The sequence below is a fragment of the Perognathus longimembris genome, chromosome 1, assembly GCF_023159225.1.
Source record: "Perognathus longimembris pacificus isolate PPM17 chromosome 1, ASM2315922v1, whole genome shotgun sequence".
In the NCBI taxonomy this organism is placed as follows: domain Eukaryota; kingdom Metazoa; phylum Chordata; class Mammalia; order Rodentia; family Heteromyidae; genus Perognathus; species Perognathus longimembris.
Window position 1 is genome coordinate 154,346,377 of NC_063161.1, and position 15,981 is coordinate 154,362,357.

General features: G+C 40.2%; 1 protein-coding gene across 10 annotated transcripts in view; it reads left to right on the forward strand.

Annotated features, from left to right (window-relative positions):
• Gapvd1 (GTPase activating protein and VPS9 domains 1) overlaps positions 1-15,981 on the forward strand; it is a 90,860-nt gene that overhangs the window by 61,121 nt on the left and 13,758 nt on the right. For 6 of the 10 annotated variants that reach the window (XM_048342590.1, XM_048342582.1, XM_048342605.1 and 3 more), the window contains 7 exons: positions 297-416; positions 2,916-2,993; positions 3,096-3,466; positions 7,056-7,143; positions 8,038-8,118; positions 12,641-12,763; positions 14,333-14,462. In XM_048342590.1, coding sequence (XP_048198547.1) covers positions 297-416; positions 2,916-2,993; positions 3,096-3,466; positions 7,056-7,143; positions 8,038-8,118; positions 12,641-12,763; positions 14,333-14,462 — 991 coding nt within the window. Of the gene's footprint in view, positions 1-296; positions 417-2,915; positions 2,994-3,095; positions 3,504-3,943; positions 4,006-4,051; positions 4,263-7,055; positions 7,144-8,037; positions 8,119-12,640; positions 12,764-14,332; positions 14,463-15,981 lie in introns of those variants that run through there. The other 4 variants (XM_048342625.1, XM_048342643.1, XM_048342654.1 and 1 more) reach the window with 2 other exon arrangements.

A 15,981-nucleotide genomic window follows, 5' to 3' on the forward strand; every position in this document is an offset into this window, starting at 1 on the left:
ACAGTTTGAAGCCAGCCTGGGCAGGAAAAGTCTGAGACTCTTATCTCCAATTAACCACAAAAATCCAGAAGACGAGCTGTGGTTTAAATGGTAGGGTGCTAACCTTGAGCTGAAGAGCTCAGGGACAATATCTAGGCCCCGAGTTGAAGCCCTGGGGCTGGCACACTAAAGAAAGGGAAGGAGGGAAGGAAGAAAGGAAAATTTGACAGTGTTTAAATTTCATATACTTAATACATAAACTTAATGTACTGTGCTTCTTTTCTTTCTGCTCATTAAAACTTTTTTTTTTTTTAAAGGAATAAGTGCAACCTCTGAGGATATTCCCAATAAGATTGAAGACCTGAGATCTGAATGCAGCTCTGATTTTGGGGGTAAAGATTCTGTCACTAGTCCAGACATGGATGAAATAACTCATGGTAAGAAAGAAAAATGAGAATTTTTTTTTTGAGTACTAGGTTTTGAACTAAAGGCTTTACACTTTGCCATTCAGTCAGCCTTTTTTGTATTTGTTATTTATTTATTTTTCCCAGTACTGAGGCTTGAACTCAGGGCCTGAGCACGGTCCCTGAGCTTCTTTTGTTCAAGGCTAGCACTCTACCACTTGAGCCACAGCATCACTTCTGTTTTTTTCTGTTTATGTGGTACTGAGGAGCCGAACCCAGGGCTTCATGCATGGAGGCAAAGCACTCCACCATTGAGCCACATTCCCAGCTCATGCATTTGTTATTTTTGTGATAGGATTATTTCTATACAGCCTGGACTACTCCTATTTGTGCTTTCCCATGAAGTTGGGATGACACTTGCATGCTACTGCACCTAGCCATTGGTTAAGATAGTCTTGTGAATTTTTTTCTCCATGCTGGCCTTAAATCATGATTCCCTACTCTGCAATTCTTGTAGCTAGGATTACAGGCTTGAACCACCACACTCAGCCTTAAGTCTGTGATATAATTTTTTAACATACAATATATTGTTGTGCCAAGTTGCGAAACCACCACCAAGAAGGCCACCGAGACTCAGATGTTCCGAAATGCAAAAGCAAGGCAAGGCTGCAACTCGGGCCACGTCCTACCCACCGACACAGCGGAGGTTAGGAGGAAGCCCCGAGCTACGATTCCACAGGGCTTATAAAGGCAAAAAACAAAGTTACAACAATCAGGTGTTCAAGCAAGATTAGGACACAGGTACAAATCTGATTGGCTCAGGGTTCGAGGCATTCTAGGGGTGGTCAGAGTTAAGCATTCCCAGCTGTTAGAGTTCTAGACCGACTGGGCCCTAATGGGCTTGTCCTGGGTCTGCTCACAGGGCCTGCTTATCTCAGGTTCACGTGGTAAAGTGGGGTTCACGTGGTAAAGTGGGGCCTGACTTCAAAGTCTGGCACTTCAATATATGTAAATATTTGGAAAATCTCAACTCATTAACATTTTCTAAATTATCAGTATATTATAAACTCATGGACTAATATAAGCTTTTTAAGAAATAAGAGACTAATTTTAATGTAATAGAAAACAAAAGTTCTCTATTTGGTGTCAGATTCCACTGTTCAGCTTTTACAAAAACTACTTTTCATCAGGTGTGGTGCATGTCTGTAACAGAGGAGGACATAGAATAGTCACAAAGTTGAGACTAGCCTGCACTACTACATAATGAGCTGAAGTCCAGCTTGGGCTACATAGTTAAAGCATGAAGAAAAAAAAAAAGACGTCAAGAGTTGGTAGAGTAACAGTGAAGAATATTCATAATTTTTGTAAAAGACTGTTAATGTATTTTCCCAGAATGGGAGTATAACTCAGTGATAAAGCACTTATCTCGCATGTGCAGAGCCCTAAGTTTGATCACCAGCACTACAAAAAATAAAATATAAATAAAAGGGAAAAAGCCCTTCTCTTCTAGCTACACAACTGTGTGTGAGGCCAGATTTTCTTCACATGCTGAAATCAAAACAACATACTACATACATTGAAACTGAAAGCAGATAAGCGAATCCATCTGTGTTCCATTAAATAATACATTGAAGAAAGTATAAACTATGATTTTTCTCATTTTGTTTCATTTTGATAAATACTATTTTAAATGATCAAAGGCACTAAGGCATTATGCATTTGTGTTCCTCCCCTTGCTCATTATTTTTATTTTGGAAAATAATGCTTTTCATTTTAAATAGTTCCTACTTAATGGGTAAATTTAAATGAATATTTAAGCTTTTAATTTTTTAATTTCTACTATGACGAATATCAGTAGCTAGAACCAGCATAAACAAAAGCTAAGAGTGTAAAGAAAGTCAGTCTTAGATGAGCACTAGTGGCTCACATCTGTAATCCTTGCCACTTGGAGGCTGATTGTAGGAATTGAGATTCAAACCTAGCCTGAAAAGAGTTCATGAGACCCCTTTTCAGTGAAGATCTACACACTCCAGTGGTTCATGCTTGTTTCCTTGCTACTGGAAAGCCTAACATAGTCATACCTGAGCAGGAAGTGAGACCTTATCTCATAAATAAGAGCAAAAATTTCAGGAGTGGTAGTGTAACTCAGAGGTTGAGAGTTTCTGCATAGAAAGCATGAAGCCCTTAGTTCAAAACACATGTTCCACTAAAAAAAAAAAATAGAATGAAGTCTTGAGACCAAATTTTTGAGGGGACCAGTGTTTTTAGCTATTTACTATTAAAAGGCCTAATAACACTGTCATTCATTATCAGAAAATACAGCTTCAGGGCTGGGCCTATTGCCACATAATCTGTAATCCCAGTGACTCAGGTAGTAGAGGTAGGAAAATCATAGTGAAGGAAACCAACTCAGTGAAAAACAGAGACTCACTTGAAAATAAACTTTGAGACCTTAAGTTCAGTAAACAGTCATGTCCCCTTCACCTGGTTGTCTTGTCTCGATTTGTTCTCACAGTTTGCCTCCTCTTTTAGGTGCCCACCAGCTGACCTCTCCCCCCTCTCAGTCAGAGTCTCTGCTCGCCATGTTCGATCCACTCGCTTCTCATGAAGGTAAGCTAGTAAACAGTTGGACTTTTTCTTAAACAGAAACAAGAAAAACCTTTTGTTGGATTAGTTGTATCTTAGCTGTAAAGCTTCTTTTCTGTGTTATAGGGGCTTCTGCTGTGGTAAGACCAAAAGTTCACTACGCCAGGCCGTCACATCCACCACCAGATCCCCCAATCCTGGAAGGAGCAGTGGGAGGAAATGAGGCCAGGCTGCCTAATTTTGGTTCTCACATTTTAACTCCTGCTGAAATGGAGGCATTCAGGCAAAGGCACTCTTACCCTGAGAGACTAGTTCGAAGCAGGAGCTCTGACATAGTTTCTTCTGTCCGACGGCCCATGAGTGATCCCAGCTGGAACCGACGTCCAGGAAATGAAGAGCGAGAGCTTCCTCCAGCCGCAGCCATTGGTGCTACTTCTTTGGTGGCTGCATGTCACTCATCATCCTCATCCCCGAGTAAGGACTCCTCCAGAGGAGAGGTACGTAGAATTGGCTCACTGTGTTCAGCTCACTGTTCTGTTGTTATGCCAAGTCTCGAGAAGACCACCAAGAAGGCCACCGAGACTCAGACGTTCCAAAATGCAAAAGCAAGGCTTTATTCAAGAGGGCCGCGGCTCGGGCCCTCGTCCTACCCACCAACACAGCGGAGGTTAGGAGGAAGCCCCGAGCTGCGATTTCACAGAGCTTATAAAGGCAAAAAAACAAACTTATAGCCATCAGGTGTTCAAGCAAGACAAAAAACAAAGTTACAGCAATCAGGTGTTCAAGCAAGAAAGATTAGGACACGGGTACAAATCTGATTGGCTCAGGGCTCGAGGCATTTTGGGGGCAGTTAGAGTTCTTGACCGGCTGGGCCCTAATAAGCTTGTCCTGGGTTTGCTCACAGGGCCTGCTTATCTCAGGTTCGTGTGGTAAAGTGGGGCCTGACTTCAAAATGGCTTTAACCTGGCTCTTCACTGTCTATGAGGTTCTCTTCATGTCTGAAATGAACATGGGCTATGTTAATTCAAGATTAAGGAGTGACTGTATATCTGTCTATCTAGTATGCCACCACCATAACCCGTAGGAAACCTGTACAACTTTGGTTCTGATAATACTGTTTTACATCTTTATGATACTTTTAACTCTCCAAGAAGTTTTCTACCTAATTTCATTCAATGCTTAACAGTATCTCAGATGGTTAGGAAAGGTATTTTATTTATTTTTTTGGTCCTGGAGCTTGAAGTCTGGGCCTGGGTGCTGTCTCTGAGCTCCTTTTGCTCAAGGCTAGCACTCTCCACTTAAGCAAGCCACAGTGTCATTTCTGGCTTTTTCTGTGACTGATTGGATATAAGAGTCTCACAGACTTTCCTGCCCAGATTGGCTTTGAACTGTGATTGATCCTTAGCTCTTAGCCTACTGAGTAACTAGGATTACAGGCTTGAGCCACCAGCGCCTGGAATATTTTTCTATTTTGAAACAGTCATAGAGTTAAAAAAAAACATTGGAAGTATGATAAAAGGATACTTCTTCCCTGTAGAGTTGTCGGTCTGATGCTTGCTCCCTCTCCTCAATACTTTGTGTATGTTTTTTAAAGATCACATTCTCCTATATGTCATTTTAACTACTAGTATCATGAAGAAATATACACTGATTCCTTAATACTATCTAGTTCTCATTCGCCATTGATGTGTCCCCAGTTGCCTATATAAAAAATATTCTGTATGTTAAAATGACTCCACTCAGAATCGCATGTCGTTTTTAATTGCCAGTCTGGAACAAGCCCTCTGTTTTTCTTGCCTTGTAGGATCTCTAGGTCAGTTTCTATTTTTTTCCCTGAGCCTTTTTCTTTCTCTCTCTTTATTTTTTTCTTTCCTTTGCCAGTCCTGGCGCTTGAACTCAGGGCCTGGGTACTGTCTCTAGCTTCTTTTTGCTCAAGGCTAGAGTTCTACTACTTGAGCCACAACACCATTTCTGGCCTTTTCTGTTTATGTGGTACAGAGGAATGGAACCCAGGACTTCATATGCTAGGCAAGTACTCTACCACTAAGCCACATTCCAGCCCTGGTTGTCTTTAATGTCCCTCCATTTGTATTTATTTGATGCTGTTCTATGAATAGATTTAGGTTGTTCATCTCTAGCAGGCCTATCACTAACATGATACGGAGTTCTCTTTATTACACCTGTCATCTGGCATAGTTTTAATTTGCTCCAACAGTATGGCCTGTCAGGCTTCATCACTGGAAAGTTAATTCTTTTTATCTTCATAATTAGTAAGCATTTTATTGGGAGGGACTTTGAGAATATGTAACCAACCTCTTCATCAGATTTTTAAAATTTTTCCTTATTATATCTATGGTTTTTAGTCAATTAGTTGCTTACTCTCATTTATTGTCCTCAGCTTAGCCAGTGAGCACTCAGTCAAGCTGGCTTTGGATTCTTGTTTTACTTGTCACTCCTTTAGCATTTCTTGTCTTATTGGCTCAAAGTGTCACAAGTGTACCGTGTATTCTCTATTCTAGTTCTGGAATCAGCAGTTTCTCCAAGGAGCCCTGTCTCCTTTTAGTGAAGAATAGTGTGTGTGTGTGTGTGTGTGTGTATCTCCTTGTCCTTAGTGAAGAATAGTATATGTGTGTGTGTGTGTGTCTGTGTGTCCTTGTCCTTAAAATCCTTTTGCCTCTGCCTCCTGAGTGCTGGGATTACAAAAGTGCACTATAACTCTCAGATCTCTGTATCTTTCTCTATGTCTAGAAAGAACCATGAGCCCTCACAGATAAATGACAATGGTTTTAGTTTGGGTTTTTTTTTTCTCTTCCATTCTTGTCTTTTCTCCAACAAAAGGAAACTTGTTTATATTATTCCTCATGCTGTGCTTAATTTTATGAGTAATCAATTTTTCATCCTTCCCTCCCTGCTAACTTCTTTCTGGTTTGGAAGCCCTCATTTCTCTGCTTGGGGTTTGATTATTTGTTTACATGCTTCCACTTGGAGAAGCTTTTTTTCGCTGGTACCAGGGCTTGAATCAGGACTTCATACTCACTTGGCATGCTTATTCATGCCTCCAGCCCAGTGTTTTGTTGGATGATTGGAGATTTTTCTGTCTGGGCTGCCTTTTTGAACCAGGACTCTCTATATCTCAGCCTCCTGAATAGTTTGGCTTACAGACGTGAGCCACCAGTGTCCAGCTTGAAGAAGCTATTTTTAATTCCAGCTTTGTAGGTGAATAAATGGATGTTAAGCATTTTATCTGTGGTTCTATAATAGGCTGGTAAAGGAATTGCAAGTCCTGTCTTGTGACATGACAGAGTTAATGATAACTGTACAATCAGTGATCAAATCTAGACTTAGTAGTTGGGCAGGTTTAGTTTGACTTTCAGCTCTGCCAAATACAGGCTGCATATCTTGGGAAAATAACTTCATTTAGCTCCATATTTCCCTATCTATGAAAGGGCTTAATAATCAGACTTAGCCCCTAAGGCTGTTGTGAGGATCAAATTAGATAATATGCAATTTTACAATCAGTGTTTGGCATGTAATACAGAGTTTTACTATTGTTGCTGCTGCTACCCTCTTTACTGCCCTTCTAGAGTATATTACATTCAATAAGTCTTTGGATTTGTGGATTGCATTTTTTATTCATTTGATTGTTTTTGTTTGGTTTGGATTGATTTCTTGTGCCGAGTATCGAATCCAGAACCTAACACTTGCTAAGCACATGTTCTATTGCTGAGAACCAGCTCTAGCCCCTCTAAAGGTATTTTTTGAGTGACTTCTGCATGCCAGGCTCTGTAGTAAGCAGTGAGAAAGTGCCTCAAACAGATCACAGTGCTGCCTGAAAGATAGATTTCCATGTTCTAGAGGATACATACACAGCAATTAGAACGGTTTCATGGGCTGGAGATGTGGCTTAGTGATTGAACGCTTGCCTGCATACATGAGGCACTAGGTTGGATCCCAGTAGGGACAAAAAATGTTGTGCTTTAAGGTAAATAGGACTGGTTTTTGTATTTAACAGACTTACTGAAATCCTTTTCATAGCAATTTATCCTGCTGCTCAACTCCAAATAAAGCATCAAACTTTTTCTACAGACTGAAGAACGCAAAGATAGCGATGATGAGAAATCAGACAGGAACAGACCTTGGTGGAGAAAACGTTTTGTTTCAGCCATGCCTAAAGGTAATTTTGTAAAATTTTAGAGTGTTATTTAGTAAGCAAAGCTCCCCAAATCTCATTGAGAGAGCCATTATCTCAACTCTATGAGGTATACTGGGCCTAAATTTCTAGCTGGTTTGAGAGTATAGAAAAGAGTATAGAAGAATGTTAGGCATTAGAAATACTCTTTTTTACAGGAAGTGGTAGTGGTTTCAAAAGTGGAAGTCACGCCGGTCACTTGCTTAAATGCCATTAAAGTAGACAGGACTTTTGTCATATTATTGGTACTACTTATTGCAGAAAAATAGATACTGTTGTTAATGTCACATTGAAAGTTCATCCTTTACACTGCTGTAATAGATTTAAGCTTTTTATGTCTATGTGTATTGAAAATGTTTACACCCTACATATTAGTGTCAGTTTTGGAAGGTAGCTATATAATATAGTTTTGCTTATTTGGTGAATACTGTGGCATCATTTGAGTTGGCAAAAGCCTCTTTTTTTTTTTTTTTTTAAAGTAGTGATCACCTCAAAGCTAGGAACTTCTTCCACAGGCCTCTCCCCACTCAGGAGCTGAGGAGAGCTGCTTCCACACATGCTCACACCCACTTAGTGGGGGAGGAGCAAACAAGGCAGGCGTTTTGAATGTGATGTCTTTGACAGGAGGCAATGATTTTGTTTAGTTTCAGTGGATCGCCACTAAATCATTCTTCTTATGGCAGATGACTCCAAAACATATTCTGAAAGCTTCTTGAAAAACTTCAGTGCTCTTTTAAGAATGATTATTAGCCCACACTTGGGATTTCTTAGCCTTTGAAATTTTCAGCCGCTTTTCGCTTAGAAATGTTGGCACACCCGTTAACTTCCGAGTAGTGCAGTATGTTATATGTCACACTACTGACTTTATTTAATTTCCAGCTCCTATACCATTTAGAAAGAAAGAAAAACAAGAAAAAGACAAAGATGATCTGGGGCCTGACAGATTCTCAACACTCACAGGTTTGTAGACCATGGACTTCCTGGCTCCTTCATTCCCAGAGCACATATTTCATAACACTTTTTCTTGGGTGCCATAGCGTTGCCTCTTAGAAGAATGTGTCTGTGTGTGTTTTGCGGTGGGGAGGATGTTCTCCGTAGCTCTATGGTTTCTAGCTAGTAGCCACTGTGAATCTCAGTGTGCTCTTCCTGAAGACCGCCACCACCATCCTCATCCTCATTATCATAACTCTGTTGATGATCCTGGCCTTTAGACACACCCTTCAACTCGCCATTTAGTGGATGATGCCATGGTGCCTTGCAGGAGAGTGGTGACGGTTCTAGTGCTGTGCATGCCGTATCATTGAATACCCTTTCTAACATCAATCACAGAATTCTAGTTATGCTCAGCTATTCTTGGTTCTTATTATTTAGATCACAATGAAATGCTGTTTTACTCAATCATTTCCTTTTTTTTAAATGGTATAGTGTTTGTTCAAACTATCCTAACTGCTAACTATTATAATAAAAGTTAAAAAACTTTACTAATTTTTTTACAGCTTGAACATTGCAACATTAGTTTCTGGTCCAATAAAAGAAAATTAGGGATTAGATTATTTCTTTATTTGTCATTTGTATTTCTGCAGCTTCTTTTTTGGCACATTATGGTGAGCACCTCATTAAGAGGGTAGTGTTAATGGCCCAACATTGAGTGTGCACAATGTTTTGTTTCTTAGATGCAATAGGTTTTCTACAGGGAAGTTTATTTCTCATGTCTCTTTCTTATTTTGATTTTAAAATGTTTTCCTACATCCTATAAGTTAAAAATGAGGGTTTTAAATTCTAAAATGGAACAAATTTCAAAATACTAGCCTCTTCAAAGTAGTCAGCACAGAACAGATAGCATCATTTTAATGCATATTGTTGTGTCCAGTCATACCTATAGGCCCTGGAATATGTATTATTGCCCTGTCTAACACAGTGACTTCTCTGGAATAAAGAGTTTTCAACAGCAGGTGCACAGACAAGCTAATGTACTCACTGCTGAGAGAAGCATAGCCTGTCCTGTTTTGTCAGGACATCCTGACAGCTGACTCATGCCAGGCACTGTGTTAGGTGTTGTGGGGAGTAAGTAAATCACATATATCCTTTGTTAGGCAGGACCTTCCAGTCGGGTTAGGGAGCATGAGAAAGATGTTGCAACTTTGCTAGGGTATGTATCCTTTCCATATTCCTGGTTTCTTGGGTTAGAAGAACACCAGAGTATAAAACTTTTAATTAATTTGGGTGAAATTGCTTTTATATTAATACCTTTGGAGAAGTTATAAAATTATTGGGTCTTTGAGCCATACATTTTTCTTGATTCTTGGTGTCGAGTCTAGAAGTTAAGTTGAAAGATTGGGACTGGGGATTTGGCCTAGTGGCAAGAGCACTTGCCTCGTATACATGAGGCCCTGGGTTCAATTCCCCAGCACCACATATACAGAAAATGGCCAGAAGTGGCGCTGTGGCTCAAGCGGCAGAGTGCTAGCCTTGAGCAAAAAGAAGCCAGGGACAGTGCTCAGACCCTGAGTCCAAGCCCAGGACTGGCCAAAAAAAAAAAAAAAAAAAGTTGAAAGATTGACTTTTTTCATAGTGTAATTCATCTTCTTTATGTTGAATCAAGCATTTTAGATTCCCTGGTAGAAATTTCTACCTAGTCCTAATTAATGACCCACTGATAGTTACCATTAAAGCACTGAGGTTATATCTGGGTACTAGTGGTCATGCCTATACTAGCTATTCAGGAAACGTGAGTTCTGAGAGTCCCAGTTTTGAACCTAGCCCAGGGAGAGAAAAGTATGTCAGACTTTTATCTCCATTTAAGCACCAAAAACCCAAATTGGAGCTGTAGCTCAAGTGGTAGAGCATCTCCCTTAAGTGAAAAAGCCAAGTGAAAGCAGGAAGCCCTGAGTTCAAATCCCAGAACAGCTAAAGGAGTAAAAATAGGTTATTATCAAGTGACTTTTTCATGGTCTCCAGCAGTCTTTTTCAGTATTTGTACATTGTAGTCTTTCCATGATTGAATCAGAGTATATAACTTTTATTCTCTTAACGTATATCACGTTTTAAACCTGTTCCAGTTTCTACTAGACATAATTGGCTTTTGATTGTGTGTATGTGCACATGCGTGTGTATGCGTGTGCACATGCATGCATGTGGCTGGTTTTGATCCACGATCCTCAGATCTCAGCCTCCTGAGTAGCTAAGGTTAAAGGCATGGGCCACCAGTGCCTAGTGGCTTTAAATCATTGTTATTAGTTATTTACAGTTAAAATAATGTGCTCATAACCAGGTATAGTTAGGTAGATATAATAATAATAACAGATAGATAGATAGATAGATAGAGACATCTATATGTAGGTAGATATAGGTATACCTATCTGTATGTATGTATGTATGTATATATATACATATATATGTGTGTATATATATATATATATATATATATCTCCCTGTGGTACTAGGGATTAAACCCAGGGGCTTCATACATGCTAGGCAAGTAGTCTGCCACTAAGCTCTATATAGCCATACAGGGCTGTGTAGTACTCAATTCCTACTCTGTATATACCAGTACTACCCTGAATGTTATATTACAGGTTTTGTTTTAATTGTTTTCCTGGGTTAAAAATGTTAAGGATTCTGCTAATGTCATAGCGTAATAAGCAACATTGTAGTTCTTACTTAGCCAAATTATATTTGTCCCTTTCTCAGAGTCTTCATAACACTGTAAAGCTATAGCCAAAAAGTACTCGCCCTCCAAAAATGAGATTCTATAAATACTTTTTTTTTCAGTTTACATCTTGGAAAAGATAACGTTGATTAGGAATCTCTTATCTCTTATCTTTCCCCCGCCCCCAAGTCCTGAGGCTTGAACCCAGGGCTTGAGCAGCACTGTCCCTGGCTTCTTTTTGCTCAAGGCTAGCACTCTACCACTTGAGCCACAGCACCACTTCCGGCTTTTTCTATATATGTGGTGCTGAGGAATCAAACCCAGAGCTTCATGTATATGAGGCGAGCACTTTACCACTAGGCCATATTCCCAGCCCCAGGAACTTCTTATCTTGAATTCAGATATTATATCAGAATATTACTTTAGAAATCCTCCCTGGGACACGTCCCTTACAGAGACATAAATACTGACTAGTTGTTTGGTGGAATTAAAAGAAAAGCCTGTGAATAGGCTGCTTCATTTCTCTATGCCTTGAAAATAGGCTGATACTAGTACTGCCCATAAGGTCATTTAGTGGTTAATTGAGATAGTCCACATAAAGTGCTTATAGTACCTGGCATGTGGCTAATGTTCAATTAGTGTTGGCTGCTGCTTATATTAACTGCTATTTATACATGTGCACACGTGTATGCATACACGCGCCCACACCCCACAGTGTGTATTTAATGATTTGGATGTGGTTTTAGAAATTTTTTACAAATTGGGTTCTAACAGAATGTAGATGATGGTTGCTTACCTGTTGGCCTCGCTCTATCCGAGGAGTTCATCTTGGAGCCTTACACTTTTTAAGCAAAGTGCTCTACCAGTGGCCTATATTATTCTAGCCCTCGATTTTTTTGAGATGGGGTCTTGCTATGTAGTCCAGGTTGTACTTGAACTCTTGAGCCTCCTGCCTTCACTTCCCAATTGCTGGTATTATGGGTGTGTGCATACCTATGGAGTGTAGCATACCTATGGCTAGAATATTATTTTATGTCTGCTTTTGTTAACAGGGTAATAGCCCTATCAGTAAACAGAGACACATTTGTGGTGTGATGAATTTTTTTTTGTGCAGCCAGGTACCATCCCAACAACCCCCAGAATGCCTAGATTCTCTACCAGTGCCTTTGACCATTGCAGGCACAGAGTGCACTGTGCCAGCTGCTGCACAGGCATGGTGAGATCTGAAGAGCTAGAATCTGAGGCTCTGTAGCTTTCAAATGCGGCATAGAGAGAGTTGTATGAGGAAAGAATAGAGAATGACACTTTTTTCCTCACGAAGAAGAAGCTTGAGTTTAAATTTACTCCATCATGGAGATATTTTAAGTTTGTACATAAAAATGCATTGGTGTACTGGGTATAGTGGAATCCCAGCATCAAGGTGGCTGAGGCAGGAGGAAGTTCAACACCAGCCTGGGCTATATAGCAAGACTCCGTTTCTAAAATAAAGCAGTGTTAGAAGTTCTGTTGGTATGAATAGCTAATAACAGTGACTCAAGCATTATTAAGCACCTTAGAAATGCATCATCCATTCAGTCTGCACTGAACTTTGACACTGTCATGCAGAATTCCAGTGATGATGATAAGGTGAAATGATTCCTCTGGTTTCCTGCTTTAGCAAGGCTCTTAGACCTAGATGTGGCAGCTGCATGGTGCCTTGTAACACTGAGATATGTGCTCTTTTTAAGTTTTTACCTCCTAATCAGCCTTTGGGATTATGCTACTGGTATCATACTGACAACAGAGTTGGAACAAGCCCAGGGGGTAATTCTCACACTCTCCTTTCCCCTGCAGATGATCCCAGCCCTAGGCTCAGTGCACAAGCTCAGGTTGCTGAAGACATTCTGGACAAGTACCGGAATGCCATTAAACGGAGCAGCCCCAGTGAAGGAGCAATGGCAAACTATGAAAGTACAGGTGATCACTAATACAGATTTCACTTGTAACCTTTTCATCTCAGTGGTAAAGGCAGTCCAGTTTCAGTAGCTTTTAAAGTGAACCACTGTAGGAAATAAAAATTAAAGATATCGTAACCCAATCAGAGTAATGATGTTCTCTGCACTCTCCCATGAAGCCTGTACACTTCCAGATGCCCGGATGTTCAGTTGTCTTAGTGTTGTCATCCCTGAGGCTGGGGTGACATCAGCAGGATTTGGCATGTGCTTTAGTGAGAAGTGTTCTTTTATCCATTTGCACTGAGAAGAATCCACAGACACTTAGGATATAGGTTATACATTGTTGTTTTCATAGGATTCTGTTTTCTTCATAGTGGAATACTAGTAAAGTCCTCAAGATAAAATACAGCAAAGCAAAAGTATATAAAACATAAGTAGCATTTTGCATATATGTATGCTTTGTGTATGTGGAGGGATCTTCTGGAAAAATCTCTCACAAACGGGTAGCATGAACTGGCTGTGAACAGAACTCCTGTGAGGGAAGAAGGGAAGTTCTGCTTCTTTGTTTTGAAAAGTGTTCAAGTGACAAAGTTTAAAGAATTGAGCAGTGTACCCGTTGTTTGTTTTTTTTTTAACATTTTGTTACATTTTCTGTCTACATTAGGTTTTGGGGTATTGGATTATTTATTTTTGCCAGTCCTGGAGCTTGGTCTCAGGGCCTGAGCACTGCCATGGCTGCTTCTTGCTCAAGGCTAGCACTGTACCTCTTGAGCCACAGCACCACTTCCGGCTTTTTCTGTTTATGTGGTGCTGAGGAATTGAACCCAGGGCCTCATGTATATGAGGCAAGCACTCTTGCCACTAGGCCATATCCCCAGCCCTGCTGAGGAATCAAACTCAGGGTTTCATGCATGCTAGGCAAGCACTCTACCACTATGCCACATTCCCAGCCTCTGGATTTTTTTCCATGAAGCATTTTTCACCTAAGAATAAGGATATTTTACTAAATGACTATAATACCTTTGTTCACATCCAGGAACTTTTTATTCCGTTAGACTTTATATTAGTCTATAATTGACTAATAGATGACAGCTGTGGGAAGCATAGAAACACCCTTGCTGTTTGTGAGGTGCCCCTAGTTCCCTCGTGGGTGTGGCAGGAGGATTCTGCTAGGAGGTTTGGGATGCTTGGGTTCTGCATCTACCTCAGCCTAGGTGTTGACCAACCAAGAGATTAGAGTAAGGGATTTTTTTTGACTGGCCAGCGGTGTTAGTAGAGTGTTTTTTGAGGCCTCTTTGTAGTTGTGTGGTTCATTTATTCTGATTACAAAGTGTTAACTTTTAAGTTTATTTAGCCTTTTACTGCTTTTGTTTGCTGTTTGTTTTTTTTTTAAACCAAACAAACCAAAGCCTCTCTGCTCTCAATGCATTGCTCTTGAGACCCTGGTTAAGTGTTGGAGTTTGTTGTCTTTCTCTGTAGTTTTCATCCAGAATCTTATTGTGAGACAATGCTGTTAACAGTTGTGTTGCTCTGAGTTCCTCGGGAACCATATTAACCTGTTCATCATCTTCTTGGGAATGGGTTTACTTAGAGGTCTTGGCTGATGGTGAAAGTGCGCATGATTCTCCTCGTGATGAAACTCTACAGAACATCTCAGCTGATGATCTCCCCGACTCTGCCAGCCAAGCAGCCCAGCCTCAGGACTCAGCTTTCTCCTACAGGTATTATATTCATTTGCAGGGTTACTACTTCACCATTTCACTTCAAGTTAAGTGACTCATTAAATCACCTGATTGTATGAAATGGGGAAAAGAATAAAGTACTGGGGACTGAGAATATGGCCTAGTGGTAAAGTGCTCGCCTTGTATACATGAAGCCCTGGGTCGATTCCTCAGCACCACATATATAGAAAAGGCCAGAAGTAGCATTGTGGCTCAAGTGGCAGAGAGCTAGCTTTGAGCAAAAAGAAGCCAGGGACAGTGCTCAGGCCCTGAGTTCAAGCTCAATGACTGGCAAAAGAAAAAAGAAAACGACATGAGTTTTCTGAAATTTTTGCTTTTGTTTGACTTTATGTATTTAAAACCAAATAACTACTAAACATAAAAAGATCTAGAATAAACCTATCAGTGGATCACAATAGCTCAACAGCTATGTACACATGATCGTATAAGACGAGGATAAACAAAAACAACTCCAAGAGAGGACACAGGAGGATTCTACTGTTGACGTTATCTGTAAAGTTCTAGGTGAATTTCCTGTGGCGTACCCTACGTGGTTACTGTATGTGATTTTGGTATACTGGATATTGTACATATGCCTACCTGATCTAGGGAAAGGAAAGAAAAATGAGGGTGTAAGATATCACAAGAAATTTATTCACTGCCTTATTATGTAACTGTACCTGTACTCCTTTGTACAACACCTTGTCAATAAAATATAACTAAAAAAAAAAAAAGAAAGAAAACGACGTGAGTTTTCTGAAATTTTTGCCTTTGTTTGACAAGGAGCAGCAGTTACCTTTCATGGATTCACAAAGCTTCTCTTAACTCTAACCTTTTCATTCTAGATTCAAACAGTTAACAAAAGTAATAGTATAGTGTACCCATTGCCCAAATCCAACAGTTATCAACATATGACCAATATTATTCCATATTTACCCCCTCCCTATTAAAGCATATTCTAAATAACATTGTTTTATTTACAAATATTTTTGAAGCTGCTTATCCTGCAGTAAAATCAGGGGATAATTCAGACAGAAGCTTATCTTCCACTCATGATTTATTTTCCTAAATTCATCAGATGACTTTGCAATTATGTATTTTTTTGTATTTTTTTTTTTTTTTTTGGCCAGTCCTGGGCCTTGGACTCAGGGCCTGAGCACTGTCCCTGGCTTCTTCCCGCTCAAGGCTAGCACTCTGCCACTTGAGCCACAGCGCCGCTTCTGGCCGTTTTCTGTATATGTGGTGCTGGGGAATCGAACCTAGGGCCTCGTGTGTATGAGGCAGGCACTCTTGCCACTAGGCTATATCCCCAGCCCTGCAATTATGTATTTTATAAAAAGATTTTTTTTTGAAAAGTAGGTGAATATTATATTTGATCAACTAGATTTGTGGTGGTACTTGGGCTTGAACTCAGGACCTTGCACTAGCTAGACAGGTGCCCTTCCACTCAAGGCATGCTTCTAGCCATGCTCTCCCACCCAAGCCATGTCCCAGAAATCACTTAATGATTTCTCAATCA